A 17,415-nucleotide genomic window follows, 5' to 3' on the forward strand; every position below is an offset into this window, starting at 1 on the left:
TAGCCACGAATGAACTCCGTGGCCTATTTTGGATATTTGCCACGACGTATATTCGTGAGCAATTAGATATATAGCCACGAATGAATTTCGTGGAAAAATAGTTAACTTAGCCACGATATATATTTTTGTTGCAAAAGTATTAAATTAGCCACGATTAATTCCTATATCGAGATTGCTAATTGCCACGAAAGTATTGTTATTTAGTTACGAAATAACTTGTGGCGATAGGAGGTATTTTACCACGAGTTCAAATTCTACATTTTGCCACGAAAATTTTTAGTCGTGGTTATTTACAATCTGTCACGGGGCTACGCCCACGACTGAGCCACGAGCTATTTCTTGTGGCTAAAAGGCTTTTGCCACGAAATTTGAAGGTTTTTGCCACCAAGTGTCTTGTGGCAAGAACCCTAATTTGTCGTAGGATGCACGTCAATAATCAAATTCCATGTTTTTATATCTATGTCTAGTCATGTAATAATCTTCAATTATTAATCTCAAAGTTCCGCAAAGGTAAAAAGTTTATAAATTCAAAGGGAAAGAGTGGAGTAGTGACTTGCCTTGAGTTTTCGTTACGAAAACGATGTCGCAAGCCCTCTAAATCTTCTTCTCAATCTCCAGTAGTCGAGTAGATACTTTGTCTTCTCTATCTTTGCCTCTAAAAAAAATTCTCCCTCTTTCTCTCTCTTAATTATACGTATGATACTAACCCTAATAATAATGATCCTAAATAAATATATAATTATAATCATAAAATTAAATAAAATACATATAATGTACTACATGGCTTTAAAATAATATATTACATGGACTTCAATTCAATACAACCCAAAAAGGCCCTCTAAAAAGGCTAAACTCAAGTCCTATGGTCCAACGGTACCCAACCCATTGAAAAATTAAAATAAATAAAATAATAAATAAAGTAAATAATTATGATTAATACAATATAATAGCAATTATATACACCTTAAGCACATAAGTCACGTAACGAAACAAATAAACAAATAATTTACACATAATTAAATTAAACAAACCAGTAAATCAAGAATATCAATTAAATACAATTAAAGCCAAATAAAATAAATAAACTAATTAAATATAATAAAATAAATTCTATAAAATATAAGGGGATTACACCATTTCCTAGGGATTACTCATTAATCCCTCCAACTATCTCTTCCATCCGTTTTTCCATCCCTCCAACCAAACGAAGCAAAAGCATCAATGCCCTGTTTGGTTGGAGGGAAATGAAAAGAAAGTAAATTGAAGAAAATATTATATTACGTTGGGTTGCAACTCGGGGACAATCTAAAAATTTTCGGACTAGGCCATTTAAATTGCAATAATATCTCGACTTGGGTTGAAAAATAAGAACTGTACTACATCTCCAGGATGGCTAAACTGACAACCTGAAACTCAACTCGAGCCTGCCCAGAATTACAAAGTTTGACGAACCCGAACAGTAGAACACTGACACCTGATATATGTATATGTGATGTTTTATGTATATATATTTGGGTTGGTTGCAGGTTATTTAGCAGATTTGGTTATAACATATGACATATTAAACTTATTTGCTTTTGATCCATTTGTTATGTCATGCCAATATCTTTTAGGCTACATTTGATTAGATGGAAATAAGTAAGAAAAGAAAATAAATCGAAAATGAAAGAAAAGTGAAATAAATGAAAAGATTTTTTTTTCGGTTAGTATGAAAATTTATTTAAGAAAATTATAGGAAATATTAATTTGTTATTTTGGATGGTATGAAAGTGAAAAGAAAGCGATTGAACACACCAAAATTACCCTTATAATGTTAAATACTAAAAAAATAAATGAATTTGTATTTGATGATGTCTATTTTTAGCAAATAAATAATAAAATTAATAATGGATTATTGAATTAAATAATATAATTATTTATATTTAAAATATGACTTCATAATATTTTATTAGGTAGAAGTAGAACTAATTATTAGTTTAAGAGAAATGAAACATAAAAAATAAATAAATAAAAACGAAAAACTTACGGCAATACTAATTTTTTAGAGAGATTTGATTGTATGAACTAGTGGAAAAACAAAGAAAGTGCAAAAAAAAAATAAATAAATAAAAAGTTGTTTTGGAGAGAACCATGCCTTTTAGAAATCTAGTAAAAAAAATAAAGAAATAAATTATTTTGCACGATTAAGTTAATGTGTAAAATAAGAATATCAAATAAAAAGGCAATTCTTTCACGCAAAAATATTATTTCCTTGTGTTTTGTGCAGGAAAAGTTTTGAGAGAAAATAGGCAAGTAACAAAATGTTCCATTACGTTTCTTTTTCTATCTATCCAAACTCCAAAAAAATTTTAAAAAAATCTTTTTTTCCTTTATTTTCTAGTTGATTCCACCTAACCAAACGAAGGTTAGTATTTTAATTGTGAAAAAGTTAAGATTATTGCATATTTTATTTCAACAATTCAAATTCAAACCCGAAATATAAACTCATTTTAGAAGCCCAAATTCAACTCAAAATTTAAGCTCAATTTGCAAATTCAATTCAATCCGAGCTTAAAAAATTAAGATTGATTTGCACTCGGGTTAATAGTTAGGTTGGATTGGATTATGATTGAAAATTTCATACATCGAATTGATGGTTAGGTTGGATTAAATTATGATTGAAATTTTCATACACTCAGGTTGATATTTAGGTTGGATCAGATTATGATTGAAATTTTCATACACTCAGGTTGATATTTAGGTTGGATTGGATTATGATTGAAGATTTCATGCCGCGGATTGAGCCTCCAGTATGCCTCAGTTGTACTCCTAATATTATGCAATATGATACTATCTTTCAGAAGAAAAAAATTAATAATTAATACTCTTTTTCATTCTCAAATTCATATATTTTTTTCTTTTCTTTTCGTGACGAGAAAGTGAGTCTTGAATATGTGTAATTGTTCACAATCATACATTGTCATTTAAATTAAGGTATTTTTGAATCCGTTATTTCACTATCATATTCGAAGTGTTATTCAATTATTATGAACTTACAAAAAGTGTGAAATATAACTTTTTTTTGATAAATTGCAATCACAAAATTAAGGCACTATTTGCTTGAAAATAACAATGACTTGCTTTGTGAAACATAGTTTTATAATGAAAAGAAAAGAAATTCATTTGCTATAATAATAATAATAATAATAAAGACTAAATAAATAATTACTAAGTCTACATCATTTTCTCTCTTTGCCTCCTCTTTTAAAAGAATTGCAAAGCTAGTACTATTTATTTAAAGTAGTGGGAAAATTATGAGAAGACTCCACATGTTGAAAGAGGAATTTTTAATTTTTTCCACCCGACAAGGAGGGAGAGGAGGAATGATGGAATGGTGGGGTGAGTCGAATTTGAGTTTGTACACAGGGAATGCCTCTACCAAATGGACTACGTAGCAAATGGGGACTCAATACACTCAAAAATCACTTAATTCAGTATATAATCGGACCATGTAAAATGTGTGGAACATGTTTTGACACGTAGCCTTCCACGCCACGAGTGTCTAGGTCATGTTAGTATAGTGACTTTTTTAAATGACTCCAATTGTTAATAAATCATCTTCTTCACCTTTAACTTCTTTTTTAACATGCAATTAAATCCATTTTTTTTATAAAAAAAATTGTAGTTTCAATTTCCTTCTGCTTTTAGGTTAGACTGCTAGAGGTAGTAATTGGCTACAAAGGTGGGAGCTGCAATCAAAGATCTCCCCCTCTCAACTCCTTAAATTCTATATCTATATACAAATTAGAAAAGAAAGATTTTTTTTTCCAAAACTGCCCCTAACAAAGTGTATAGTGTCTGAAGCGACCTTTATACTTATTTATGTAGAGTGGTGGCTAACTTAGGTGTTGTTTGATTACTCATTTCAGCGCTTAATTCCGAATGTATTCAATGCTTATTTAATTAAGTGTATTTGATAAAACACTTTGAATATCGCTGAAAACGGTAAGCGTTACTTAAAGTGAGATAAAATTTTAAGTGATAGAAACGTCACTTATCACTAAATGCTGAACGTTTAAAAAAAAAATCAAAAAATATTTATTTTTTAATTACCACTTAAAAATTTTAGTACTTAAAATTCAACTCTTAAAATTTTCAATACTTACTATTTTCAAGTGCCACTTTTTTGCATTGAGGTACCATTCTTGTACACGCATATACCGTTTTTTGTGCATATCAAGATTGGTACTCTATAGTATATGCTTGCATAGAAGCAGTATCAATGTGCACTAGAATGATACTCACGTGCACATAAGTGGCACATGCAAATAATAAGAATAGTTTAGAAAAATGAATAATATTTTTTTATGATCACGTCAGCATTTTGATCAATTCCATTATTTTGAAATACCATGTATACGTAATAATTTCTAAGGATTTTTGATCGGAAAAGGTAAATGTAACAAGTGAACAAACATCACGGGAACACACCATATAAAAATTTTCAGAAGGTCCATTGGTGTGTAATTACAGCAAACCTAGGGGAGGTCATTGTATTTAACCCAAGAAATTAATGTATCCAATTTCAAATTATAAATCAACAAAGACATAGCGACTTCAATGCAAACAATGACAAAAGTCATTTCATTGCCGATTGCTTTGGGTTTCATATACTTGTCTATTCACAGCAGGACTAGTCACTTGCCAACTCCATGCCCATAACTCTTTGTGAACCAGAAAAAGACATTCTCTAGTTTTAAAACCAACCAAGAAGAGGTCTTAAATCAGACCAAGTCCATTTAACAATTTTAGAAGGTTTTTGGTTCCTTATCATGGAATAAAACACAGCAAAGATGCCATCATATATCTAAAGAGAATAGACATTTTCTACTTGTTTTCACCCTCCATTTTCTTTTATTCTCATCATCATTTTTCTAATAGTTTACACCCAAATGGCCGGACTGAAGTTGACAATTGAATCTAAAAATGGGAATAATTTATGTGACTAGTGACAAATGATGCCATTTTATGATTGTATAACGGCTAAGGGATCTTCCAAGTTTATGAACTTGTAACTTTATGTTTGTCAATTTCCCAATAAATTAATTGTTTCACACCAATAACAAGCTTACAACTCAAAACCAGAATTGAAAAAGATAAAAAAATCTATGTGGAATTTTTAGAACTTGTTTAAGAACACATCATCAGGTATAAATACAGATATAACAAAGAGGTGACCACTTCAATTCTTCTTTGCTTTCAAGTGTTTGTTATGGCAGAAACACCTTCAGCTGGTTTTAGCATTTCTCCGAAACGTAATTTGTCTAATGAAATCTCCATCATGATGGAAAAATTTAAGCCTAAACATCCCTCCAACACGACTGGTTCTCCATCTAACTTCCAGAAGGTAAGTCTCAGTGGGTTATCACGGTTTTTCAAAAGTTCAAGCAAACATGCACATACTCACAATATTGCTCTTCTCGGGGCTCCGATACTCAAACCTCTCCTTTGGAGACGAGAGATCATATCATCTGGACTAATGCCCATTGGTATACTTCTTGTGTAAGCAGATTGTTGCAGAGCTCGTGGGGACGTACATTCTTATATTTGCAGGCTGTGGGGCTGCTCTGGTTGATAGAGAGAGGACACTGACAATAGTGGGCATAGCAGTGGTTTGGGGTTCAGTTTTGATGGCAATGATATATGCACTTGGACACATCTCAGGTGCCCATTTTAATCCTGCAGTCACCATTGCCTTTGCTTCTGCCTCCAGACTTCCATTACCACACGTAAGATATATATATATATATATATATATATATATGCATGCATATAAATGTGTGTATTGTTTCTTACTGTGCCTGGAATTGTTTTGCAGGTGCCAATGTATGTTGTGTCCCAGTTGTTGGGTTCAACACTTGCATGCCTCACTCTTAGACTATTGTTCAATGACCAAGACAATATTCTCCCAACACTAACCCAGTACTCTGCTTCAACTACTGATCTTCAAGCTCTTGCATGGGAATTCATCATCTCTTTCACTCTGATGTTCACCATATGCGGCGTAGCCACTGATCACAGAGCGGTATGATCATGCACCAGTTGCTTCTTAACAGTCAATACAGATGTCTAAATTTTCAGTTCTACAAATTTATCATATTTTAGAAAATGAAAAAAAAAAATTTGAAGAGGAAATGTTGATCTGATATATATTTTCTGTACTGAATTCCAACTTCAACTGATTAAACAGAACAAACAACTTTCTGGAGTTGCAATAGGAGGTACAGTGTTGCTTAATGTCATGATTGCAGGGTAAGAGAATTTCCACCACAATCATCTAACAATAAGTTTGCTCCATTTTGTTCAGCCCCAGATGGAAAAAAATTTGTATAAATATGTTTGACTAAATTTCAATCTGCAGGCCGGTCACTGGAGCTTCAATGAATCCGGCAAGGAGTATAGGCCCTGCTGTAGTCTCTGGTGTTTACAAAAATATCTGGGTTTTCGTCGCAGCCCCTATAATAGGAGCCATGGCTGCAACCTTTATATACAGTCTTCTTCGATTGCCTGAGCCAAATGAATCCAACGACACAACCAAAAGCATAAACAATGATCTATACCTTGATTCTATACAGTAGAAAGAATTCCTTCCAAGTGGGAAGTTAATCTGAACTCCGGGAAAGTGTTAGCAGAAATGCAGAATGATGCCTCATTGGATTTCTCTCAAGAATTCAGTAATACAAGAAATGATGTTCCAATTTCTTGTTGCAGTTTGAATTGGCAAGGGACCTGTAAAAACATAAAATAAAGCTACCTTACCAATTTGGATGTATTCATTCAGTTTCTAAGAGCATGTGCTTCTTCTCTGTTCTCTAAATGTCTCATCAACAAAATTTCCAAGAAAAATGAAAATGACGTTAAATTATACAGAATATAGGTTGACAGAGTACATTCGCTTTCACAGGTCACTGAAACAATACATATGAAAAATTATAAGTTAGGTTGCCAATTCTGAAACCTGTTTAGCCCAGTCAAACATGATTCTTTAAGCCTATGGCAACCACCGGTGAAATCAAAATTAAGCGAAGAAAATGGATAAATAACATAAACATGGACTGAAATATCATTCTGTGGCTGCTTAGCGTCCACCTTGGGCAAACGAGTTTATGAGACCATCATCAACAAAAGCACAAACCTGGGTTTATTAGAGAATTGCATGAACATCCTATTATGACTCTTCTATCCACTTGCGTAAACAACAATAACTATACAGCAGAGCTACGAATATTGTACAACGGGATACGAAAAGTTGTGGATGAGAGCTGCCTGCACCAATTTGAAATCTCATGCATGACCGATGTTAAACTGTTGGCCAGGTCAGACTGGTCGCGAAGAGGAGTAAGGGGTGGATAAAGATGTACATGGGGCGCCGATCCCAATTGCCATAGGTCTAGCTACATCACATTCTCCTCCGCCTCCTAGCTTCTTGTCTTTTCATGTAAAGGAGTTTTACCTGTTAGCAAACAAAAGATCGAGACCATTAGGAAATCTTACAAATGCATAAATATAACTCCTCATAATATAAAAATGAACTTGATTTCAATTTCAATACATAGTTGGGAAGGGACTTCAATGTTCACTCTTTCAGTTCTTTTATATGACTGCAGCAATACAAGTTCCAACCTAAGATGTAATCTTGGTAACCAAGAAAAGCAACGTGAACACAAAAATGACATGATTTCAATCTCAATCCATAATTGGTGACAGACATCACCATTCACCTTTTCAGTTCTATTCATTAGATTTTTTTTCTTCTTTTCTATGACAGCAGCTATACAAGTTTAAATATCAGGTAAAATTCTATTGAACAAAGCTTAGTAAATAACCATGCAGATTAACTTGAAACACAAATTTGTTTCACATCCAACTGTTCACTGCAATCATGTGAAAAAGGTTGATAAACATGATTATAAGCCCCGCCAATGCCTTGAAAAGCCATTGTTTGCTTACCCTGTTTGAGAAAGCCGCTGCCAGTTTATTATTTGGTGAGATTGAGGATGCCGCTGCAAGTAAGATGAACCAGTTCCATTTTCTTCACCAACAAACTGCTCAGAATAACTTGAGGTTGAGGGGGACCATACTGGCACTACACCCCCATCCCTTTCTCTCCGACCGCTACTACTTGAAGATTCCGCTATGGAATCTTCACCATTTCGTTGCCCTGTTGTGATATTAAATTGTGGCGGAGTGTTGTAGGTTCGAACTGGTCGCATAAACCCATGGTTTACTGCTTCTCTTATTGGTTCTTGATTTGCGTTAACATTCATAGGCACTACTGCCCTGCTCTCTCCTGCTGAATTTTGGAGATCCAAAGAGACTTCTTCTTCATCAACCCTTACAAAAGAAGACGTCATGCTTGGAACCATCTGATCCTCATAGCGTCTGATTGCAGCAGTAGGATTGTTCCTCACTGGTTCGTGATCAACCTCCATTTGTATGTCTTGAGGAAACGCAATGGGTGTCGATTCAGAAGAGTCTCCAAGCCCTTCTTCAGTTCCATTCTCAATTGCAGCTCTTGAAGCTGCTTCCTGCTGCCACATCTCTGAAAGTGCTTCTTGCAACCTTGTTTTTGCTGCATCTATATACACAATGGGAAGAGGATAATTGGACCCTAATTCAATTCCAGCAGCCTGAAGCACAGATTCAGGTGCATTCCAAGGGTGGTGTATCCAGTCAGTAGGGAGTCTAGCAAGTTCAGGAAGCCACCTCCGTACATATTCTCCATGGGGGTCGAATTTGTAACCTTCAAACTGCATACAACACTAGGTAAATATGAAAGTTTATTGTCTACGTACAAGAAAGTCATTAACCCCACGAGTTAAAGAAAATCACTTCGTGAAGGAGTGAAACAAATGTATTTGAACTTTACTTTTCTTTAGTTTTTTGGATTCAAAGATCACTTATAAGGAGAAGTAATACATTGTAAAATACGATTTCATATACAAGAGAACTTGAACAAGGTTCACAATACAATCTGTAGATTTTCCTCTATAAGGTTCTTTATTTAGAGCTATTTGTTACGAGGTTCGTGGGTAAAAACATTAGATGAGCTTCCATGAGGACACCAAAACAGTAATACAGAAACATAATTACTGGCACGTCAAATTCATGGTCCATCTGAAAAGCCTCAACACAGAAAGCTCCAGCAGTCGCAGAAAATCGTGTAGGTTCTATGTAGATAAAGCACTCCTACAATCAATTTGACTGAATTTCCATCTTGGGGCTAAAGCAGTAGCAGCCACCTCTAATCCACCCACAAAACCTTTAGCAACTGCTACTTGTTTGACACACGGTGTTTCACTGTACTTTCTAGGCATAGTAGAGAAGTGGCATATAATCTGAGGTACACTCTTTAGCTTCCGATTTATATTAGCACTAAGAAGGGAAGTGCAGAGGTCTACAAACATTTAGAAGTATGTAAATTCTTGGTATGGGCAATAAGTACTTTCACTTGAATCATCCACCTAAACTGAAAAAGGTAACATTGTAGGAGAGAAGTGGAGATAAAAAGAGCCAAGTTGATACAATAGTTATTTATTGATGTCTATAAATGCACTGGAACACTGACGCAACTATTAGAGTTTGCATTATGGCTTTCAATGAATTGACTCACTAATGCACGCAGCATGCAATCATTCAATAGGATAGAGTCCTGCATCTTATCTAGACTGCTGGCAGCCTTAGCTAGAGCCACTGTGACATCGGGGGACAAATGCATCATGCCTTGAACGAGGATGAACAGAGACTCGTTGGGATGTCAAGTTTGGATCTTGGCCATTACTATCTACCAAAAACCTTTTTGCGTGGTTGGAAAGTACTCATTGTGTGGCTCTAGGCATCCTGAGTAGACAGCCCTTAGAAAGGCCTCGCTTAATTCATAGGCTGATCATCGAAGTGTACTTACTCATATTAAAAAAATTTAACAAATGACACATCATATAGACTTTAATCATTGTGATTTGCATAATCTGGATGTGTATATCCACAAGTTAAGGGAACAGTTAGAAACTTGACCATTAGGTTAACCAAATTGAACCAGATTTCATATGTACCTGTGGATTGTCTATACGGTCAAACTCACGACCATCAGGGAGTGTACCAGATATATACTGCCAACCAAGAGCATCACTCTCAAGATCTGCATCTAACAATGTATCCCAGAAATACTTCATTCCCCATCTCCACGGAAGCTGGAGAACCTTCACAAAGAAACTAGAAACTACAACTCGTATCCGATCATGTAGCCAACCAGTGGCCCACAATTCTCTCATGCCCGCATCCACCAATGGGTAACCAGTCCTACCTTGCCTCCATGCCTTAAAATAGCCTTCATCTAATACCCATGGAAAAAATTTAAGGTGCCCAAGAAGAGGCCTTTCATGGCTCTGAGGATGGTTAAAACTTATGTATCTTGAATATTCCCGAAGACCAATAGACTTGAGGAACAGGTTGACACTCTCTTCACCTGCTTTGTTCCCTTCATTAGCCCACAAAACTTGCTTTATGCGAACAAGATGGAAGACCTTCCGCACACTCACTTCCCCAAAATGTAAATGGGGAGAGAGGAATGAGGTTGTAGCACTATCAGCTTTTCTACGGTTCTTAGCGTACTCAATTAATGGTCCGTTGATGAAGGTGGTTAATGCCTTGTCAGCATTGCTCCACCCAGGCGACCATGCCCGAGCAAGAAGTGCGTTGCTTCCTTTCTCTGATTCATCTTCGAAAACCAAAGTATCTGAAGGGCATCGAGACACATCACCTGAAAGAGAGGAACCAATGCTTGAGCATACATTGCATAGGAAAAAGTAAAGGAATTAAAAAGATAGAAAAGCAGTCTAATGAACAAGGCCTTGTATGAGTAAACACATTGATAATAAACTAGGGTATGCGTAAACACACAGATAATAGAGTAGTATAGTACAACAGCATAGTTTTCCACACCGAAACTTTTTGATGCATTAGATGACTATTTTTTTTTCTTAATGTACTACAATATAAATAAAGAAGATCTTTAAATTGGCATAAATTATATAAAGAATGATAACAGTGACTTCATCAATAATAAAGAAATAGAGACATATATAAACAACGTAACATGGCACTTCATCAATTGTATGGTGTATCTTGTGCAAATTTAAAACAATGATATCCATAGAAGTTAAAACAATTTTTATCTAACCATTTTCCCATCCATGATTTCTATAAAATATAATTCTACAGTGAACAAACTCCTCAAAATTACATAATCCGAGTTTTGCATTTTTAATCTAAGAACAATAATAAATTCTTTCTTATCAAAAATAGAAGAAGCCATAGCAATTTTGCCTATGAAAACATATAAAAGGCCCCCTATGATTTTATATTTGACCAAAATTTATCAATTCAGTTTGACTAGGGATATATATGATATAATATAATAGAACTGAAAACTATTGCAAAATACATCATTGGTTTTCAATTCTTTTATCAGCCGAAATATTATTTTCCGGTAAGGGCATCAGCAGAAATACTAAGTCTGTCTGATGATATTTTTATGTTTCAACCATAATATGTAGAATAAAACTGTTTTTATGTATTGCATCTAGTAAAGCTCACCTTCATATTTAAGAATTTTGGGTGCTCACATGTCTAGGATTCCGTGTTCCCTAAACTTGTCTTGCTGCACTGTGCACATACTTTTGTGTCTTCTTCCAGTATCTTAGAGTTGTGCGCCCAAGTAATAGTTGATCGCGTTATGAAAATCAAGGGTTTACCATAATTTTCGAGTACAATATAATCCATGGATCAGAATATCATGCAAATGTGATAAGTCCCAAGGTTCTACAATTTCAGTAAAAGTAACACTTAAAAAAACTCATTTATTTTTGGTACGCAAGTATCACGAGCACGCACATTTGTCCCGTTGGAGACATGAACCCTCAACCTTTCATTTGGAAGAAGGAAATACCACTTGGGTTAAGCCCTTGGTATAAAAAAATCAGTTAATCTCTATAAGATCAAATATATTTAATCTGAGAAACTTAAAGAATATTGAGAAGAATGTTTAAGAAGACACTGAGAAAGGAAAAAAAAAAAAAAAAAAAAAAACCAACCTGAGAATATTCTTTTAGGCGGTAGAAGTGGAGCCTCAGGATCATAAGGCATACTAAGGCATCTATCCCAAAAAGTGGAAAACGTTGAGAACGGCTGGCCCTGCTCATCATGAACATCCCATGGTTCGTAGAGCAAGTCTGCGTTGAAGGAACGCACAGCTATTCCTCGAGAAGTTAAGACCTCCTTTGCCCGGTGATCCCTGACAAGTGACAAGGGATCTAAAAAGAAGAGAAGAAAATGCTAATTAACACATTGAGGCAAGGCATATAAGATTGCAAAACTGAGTTTGGTTTCCTAAGCTAACCAACTTGAAAATGAAGAGCCTGCACAAGAAGCTTCTGCATAATAAAAAACAACTTACAGCTTAACATCCATGACAACCATAAAATTAGGTTATCAGAGGAAACTAAACTACACAGGAAATCAATTGAAATATGGACTGAATAACAAGAGAAACTAACTAGATATCAGTGCCCAGAGAAGAACAATTGCCACACAAGCTAAAAAAAGCAAATTGAGCATGCTAAAATCCCAATATGATACAAGGCTTATTGACCATACATTTAAACTAAAAGTGATAAGTAGAAGTTGAAGCAACCAGTCAACCAATGAGAAAAAGAACAATAAGGAGGCCAAAAGAAAATTGGCAACTAACTATTTATTAATTTTTTAGTAAATTCTATTTTTAGTCTAAACAAGAAGCATCATAAGCAGCAATCTTGGATTTAATTAAGTGAAATGATATATATATAAAACATCCAAAAGCTCATATATCCAGACAAGATAATGTTAATAATTGTAATATTAAATAAATAAATAAATATAATTAAACTAAACAATCAAAACTAACAGAAAAAAGGATTAGGGCAACTGGGGAAGCACAAAGAAACCCAAAAAAACATAATCCATGGTCAATCAACATGATCCCACTAGACCATTTAAAAGGAGATGAGAGTTAGTTACCATATAAGTGGTTGAAGAAGACCTGAGTAGCCCCAGTAGATTTGACAACCTCAAGGAGAGAAGAGACACTATCAGTAGATCTCTTGGTGATGAGGGTAGTCCCAAGTCTCCTCAAAGAGGAATCAAGATGGGCCAAACTCTGCTTGAGCCACCACCTTGAAACCCTCCCAGGATGGTAGTAACCTTCCTCTTCAGGTGCCCATACAAACACTGCAAAAACTGTCCCTGCCCTAACCCCTGCAGCTAGTGCAGGGTTATCTTCTACCCTCAAGTCCCTCCTGAACCATACTATGCTACACCCACCACCTGACATCTCCCAAATTCTGTAAAACCCAAATCAAAACACACACATACACACACTATCTTTATCACCCAGAAGAGGATTTTAATTGATCTTATCAATTTCAGGCCATAAACAATAAAAAAGTGGAGATGGGTTGGTTGGACTGTGCACTTATCTAATTTACCTTATTTTTCCTAGTTTTTTGGGTGAATCTAATTTCCTAAAATTTTGTGTTCTAGTTTTAGACAATTGTCAACCTTAAAGACCCTTTGAGAGAGTGAGAGACGGCCAGATTAGGAGTACAGAAACTGATGGGCAATTTGCAGCCACAACTTTGTTTTCAAGATTTTCATATTTTATCTTTATCCTATACAACAACACAAATCCCACCCACTCTCTCTCTCTAATCCTCTTTCTCATTGGCAGAGTGCAAAATTTTGTAAAATTGGAAGGAAAAAAAATAATATTTACTTCTTTTTTTTTTTTTTGGTTAAAGAAAAAATAATATTTACTTGATATAATGAATGTCATCTGAAAGCGACTGGGCACGTTCATACTTTTGTGCTACTGATTTACACAAGGCCACCCTCATTGTGAAATGACACTAAGGTCCTACTAGTTAGCTTGTTTTGTTAGAAAATGGAGGGGCAAAATAGGGTTTTCAAGTTCCATTATATTGTAGACTTTGAAAACTGTTGTACTACTAATATACACGAGGCCACCCTCATTGTGAAATGACACTAAAGTCCTACTAGTTAGCTTGTTTTGTTTCAATATTGGAAGGGCAAAATAGGGGTTTCAAGTTCCATGTTATTATTGATTGAATCTGATTCGTTATATTTGATATTTTAATATCTATATATTTTGATATATATATCATCAAGTTGTGTTTTTGCATTGAAAAGACTAGAAGTTTGGAAATGGACAGCAAGAATGGAGATAAGAGAAGATAGGTATGCTGACCACTTGGATTCGGCCTTTTTGTTGGGATGGGCCTTTCCTGCTTTTTTTGGAGGGCTCTTCACAAAGTTAGATTCCCTTCACGTCTCACTGTTAAAAGTCATTTCTGATGTGGGCCTCACACACACACATTATTATTATTATTATTATTATTATTATTATTATTTATTTTTTTTCATGTCGATTGATGTACAAAAGTTTTATTATTATTATTATTATTTTAAAGGAAAAAATAAATAAATTGATAGTAGTATAATTTAAGACACTACCACATAATTAACAACTGAGAACATGAGCACAACTTTAACCCCGGTGACAAAAGGTTATGATATATTGGTCCACTATTTCAACCGAAATCTTAAAACCCATTTTGTAATTTTAATATGTAAGAAATCCACAAGAATGTCCCTACGTTGAATCTCATGGTTAAGGATTATACAAAGAAGCATTTTTTTTTTTTAAGTGCTCGGTCAAATAATCATTTTTTTATAGTAATTTAATTTTGGATAATGTTTAATTACTCACTAGTGAGTAGTTTCATCCTACTCATTTCTTTTGTGTTCCAATAATAATTTACCACATCATTATTAATAATAAATTAATTCATATAGGGTGAAGTTATTCACCGATGAGTAGCTAAGTATTATCCTTTAATTTTTATCTGTTGCATAATTGACATGTATCAACATAGAAAGAAGAGGGAATTTGTGCACCATTCGATACATTCAAAGACGTTAAATTTTTTTTTTTTTAATATGTACATAGTTTAAATGTGCTAATACAGAGTTCAGCGTGTACGAAGTGTTGAGGCTGAAATTCGTGCAGTCCGATACGATACCGTTTTCCTACAAGGAAGAGAGGAGAAGATCGATGAACCTTGACGGCACCGGTGTGGTGCCTGCCAAGAGCTCTCCGACGATCAAATTAGTCACGGAGGTCTAAAAAGAAGGCAGGGATTAAAAATAGTTTTTACGTCGTACCTTCTTTAATGGCTTAATGCCCTATTTATGGCTGTCGATTGGAATCAAAATCGTTCCGCTGATATCGATGGTTGACCTTATCTTCCGCTTGTGCAAAATCATAGGAGATTTATTACCAGATTTATCGGGATATAATTTAATCATTTTGACCTCCTCCAGTTATAGTATGATTATTCTTACTTGTTGAACCACATCAGATTTGATTTCATTATCCTTAATAATGAAATCTAATCAATCTTATCTAGGGTAGGGTAGGTTTATATTTTTCCCTATCAGTTGCCCCCATTCCCAAGCTTGCACGTCTAGCTTTGGGAATGTAATAAATAATAATAATACTTTTTTTTTTTTTTTTTTTTCAACCTTGGTGAACGGTTCCCGCGAGTACTATTCACGTAAATAGTAACTCAGGGAATTTTTTTTTTTTTTTTTAAATACCCCTGTGAACAGTACTAGCGGGTACTATTCCCGCGGGCACTATTCATGTGAATAGTGACCCAGGGTTTTTTTTTTTTTGTGCACCCGAGGGAACAGTACCCTCGGGTACTGTGCATGAACAGTACCCACAGGTAATATTCATGAATAGTTTTTTTTTTTTTTTTTGCAACCGAGGGAACAGTATCCTCAAGTACTGTACATGAACAGTACCCCGCAGGGTACTGTTCATGAATAGTAATAATAATTTTTATTTTTATTTATTTTTGCACCCGAGAGAACAGTACCCTCGGGTACTGTGCATGACCAGTACCCGCGGTACTGTTCATGAATAGTAATAATAATAATATTTTTTTTTTTTTTTTTTTGCACCCGAGGGAATAGTACTCTTCCTTTTATAAGGGAATAAATTATACGAGTTTCACTCCTTAATAAGATAATTAAACTTTATGAGTTTTACTCAGCTCGTCCCTTTAGTAAGGGAATTGAACTTTACGAGTTTTACTCAGCTCACCTCTTTAATAAAGGATTTTTATTTACTATCCCTTATTATAAGGGGATATTAATTATGAGATTCATCCAACCCAGGTCCTTATAGTACAGGACATTCATTTATTATCCCTTATATTACAGGGATATGGATTACGGGATTCATTCAACTCGAGTCCTGATAATACAAGATACTTATCCCCTATAGTCCAGGGATATGGATGACGAGATTCATTCAGCCCGGGTCCTTGTAATACAGGACACCCATTTACTATTCCCTTATAGTACGGTGATACGGATTATGGGATTCATTCAGCCTGAGTCCTTGTAATACAGGACACTCATTTACTATCCCTTATAGTACGGGGATACTGCACGTATAAACTAAAAAGAATTTTATTAAAGACCATCATTATTAAAACACAAAATAACACATGATGGAGCTACCCTCCATTTAAAATGATTAACTAAGATGCCCTCAGTCTTTATTGTGAATGACTTGATAAGGCTAATTCCAGCCGCGAGACAATTTCTAGTCGGTATACTCATCTGAGTCATTCTCATAATATGTGTTGTCACTCTGGCTGAAGAACGATTTCTTATATTTGGTATTATTTTCATCCTTGACGAGAGGGGCTGGCCTCTTCTTGTCATCTCCTTCCTTCTGTGCACTCATGGTGTCTTCAGCGTTGATGTGTTTTTGCGCTCTGACCAGCAACTCTATCATGCTAGTGAGAGGTTCTTTTGATAAGGAGAACAAGAATCTGGAGGTTTGGAGTCCTCCTATGAAAGCGGTCAAAGCTACCTTGTCGTTCGCCTCTTCTACCTGTAACATCTCTGTGTTGAATCGAGTGATGTATTCCCGAATCGACTCTTCCTTTTGTTGCTCCACTGTAAACAGGTAGGTAGCCGGCCTCCTATGCCTCTGACCTGCAATGAAGTGGCTCACAAACTGCTTACTCAATTCTTCGAAGGTGTTTATGGTTCCTGGCTTCAACTTGTTGAACCAAACTCTCGCTGATCCCTTAAGTGTAGTGGGAAAAGCTCGGCACATGATTTCATCTGGCACAGCGTGTAAATGCATAAGAGCTTGAAAAGTTTCCAGGTGATCAAGGGGATCTTTGGTTCCATCGAAGCTTTCGAACGAGGGCATCCTGAACTTACTAGGTAGTGGAC

At 35.1% G+C, this 17,415-nt stretch overlaps 2 protein-coding genes across 4 annotated transcripts; one reads left to right on the top strand and one right to left on the bottom strand.

The window, feature by feature from the left end:
- The first annotated feature begins 5,251 nt into the window (after positions 1–5,251).
- LOC132272731 (nodulin-26-like) lies at positions 5,252–6,756 on the top strand. The gene is made up of 5 exons (XM_059773825.1): positions 5,252–5,386; positions 5,550–5,768; positions 5,858–6,064; positions 6,230–6,291; positions 6,401–6,756. Exons 1-5 carry the CDS (start codon positions 5,252–5,254, stop codon positions 6,615–6,617), a joined length of 840 nt encoding a protein of 279 aa, XP_059629808.1. The 3' UTR covers positions 6,618–6,756.
- Positions 6,757–6,872: 116 nt separating this feature from the next.
- On the bottom strand, positions 6,873–13,706 carry LOC132274168 (cryptochrome-1). Of its 3 annotated transcripts, none has more exons than XM_059775364.1 (5): positions 13,096–13,705; positions 12,132–12,350; positions 10,092–10,798; positions 7,990–8,801; positions 6,873–7,492 (listed from the first exon to the last, which is right to left on the bottom strand). In XM_059775364.1, the coding sequence occupies exons 1-5, from the start codon at positions 13,406–13,408 to the stop codon at positions 7,489–7,491; spliced, it is 2,055 nt and encodes a 684-aa protein (XP_059631347.1). In that variant the 5' UTR covers positions 13,409–13,705; the 3' UTR covers positions 6,873–7,488. The 3 variants fall into 3 exon arrangements, with proteins under 3 accessions (XP_059631347.1, XP_059631348.1, XP_059631349.1); XM_059775365.1 differs by having other exon boundaries at positions 7,990–8,789; positions 13,096–13,702; XM_059775366.1 differs by lacking the exon at positions 6,873–7,492 and having other exon boundaries at positions 7,986–8,789; positions 13,096–13,706.
- Between the last annotated feature and the right edge of the window lie 3,709 nt (positions 13,707–17,415).

This window comes from Cornus florida, unplaced genomic scaffold, assembly GCF_030987335.1.
Source record: "Cornus florida cultivar Cherokee Brave unplaced genomic scaffold, ASM3098733v1 CherokeeBrave_3.0.0_Hap2_Chr09, whole genome shotgun sequence".
Taxonomy (NCBI): Eukaryota; Viridiplantae; Streptophyta; class Magnoliopsida; order Cornales; family Cornaceae; genus Cornus; species Cornus florida.

Coding starts and splice junctions, on each gene's coding strand:
- LOC132272731 (XM_059773825.1), top strand. CDS start 5,252: ATGGCAGAAACACCTTCAGCTGGTTTTAGCATTTCTCCGAAACGTAAT. Junction 5,387..5,549: donor CTCCATCTAACTTCCAGAAG/GTAAGTCTCAGT, acceptor TTGTGTAAGCAG/ATTGTTGCAGAGCTCGTGGG. Junction 6,292..6,400: donor CTTAATGTCATGATTGCAGG/GTAAGAGAATTT, acceptor TTCAATCTGCAG/GCCGGTCACTGGAGCTTCAA.
- LOC132274168 (XM_059775364.1), bottom strand. CDS start 13,408: ATGTCAGGTGGTGGGTGTAGCATAGTATGGTTCAGGAGGGACTTGAGG. Junction 10,799..12,131: donor GCCTAAAAGAATATTCTCAG/GTTGGTTTTTTT, acceptor CCTCTCTTTCAG/GTGATGTGTCTCGATGCCCT. Junction 8,802..10,091: donor ACCGTATAGACAATCCACAG/GTACATATGAAA, acceptor ATATTTACCTAG/TGTTGTATGCAGTTTGAAGG.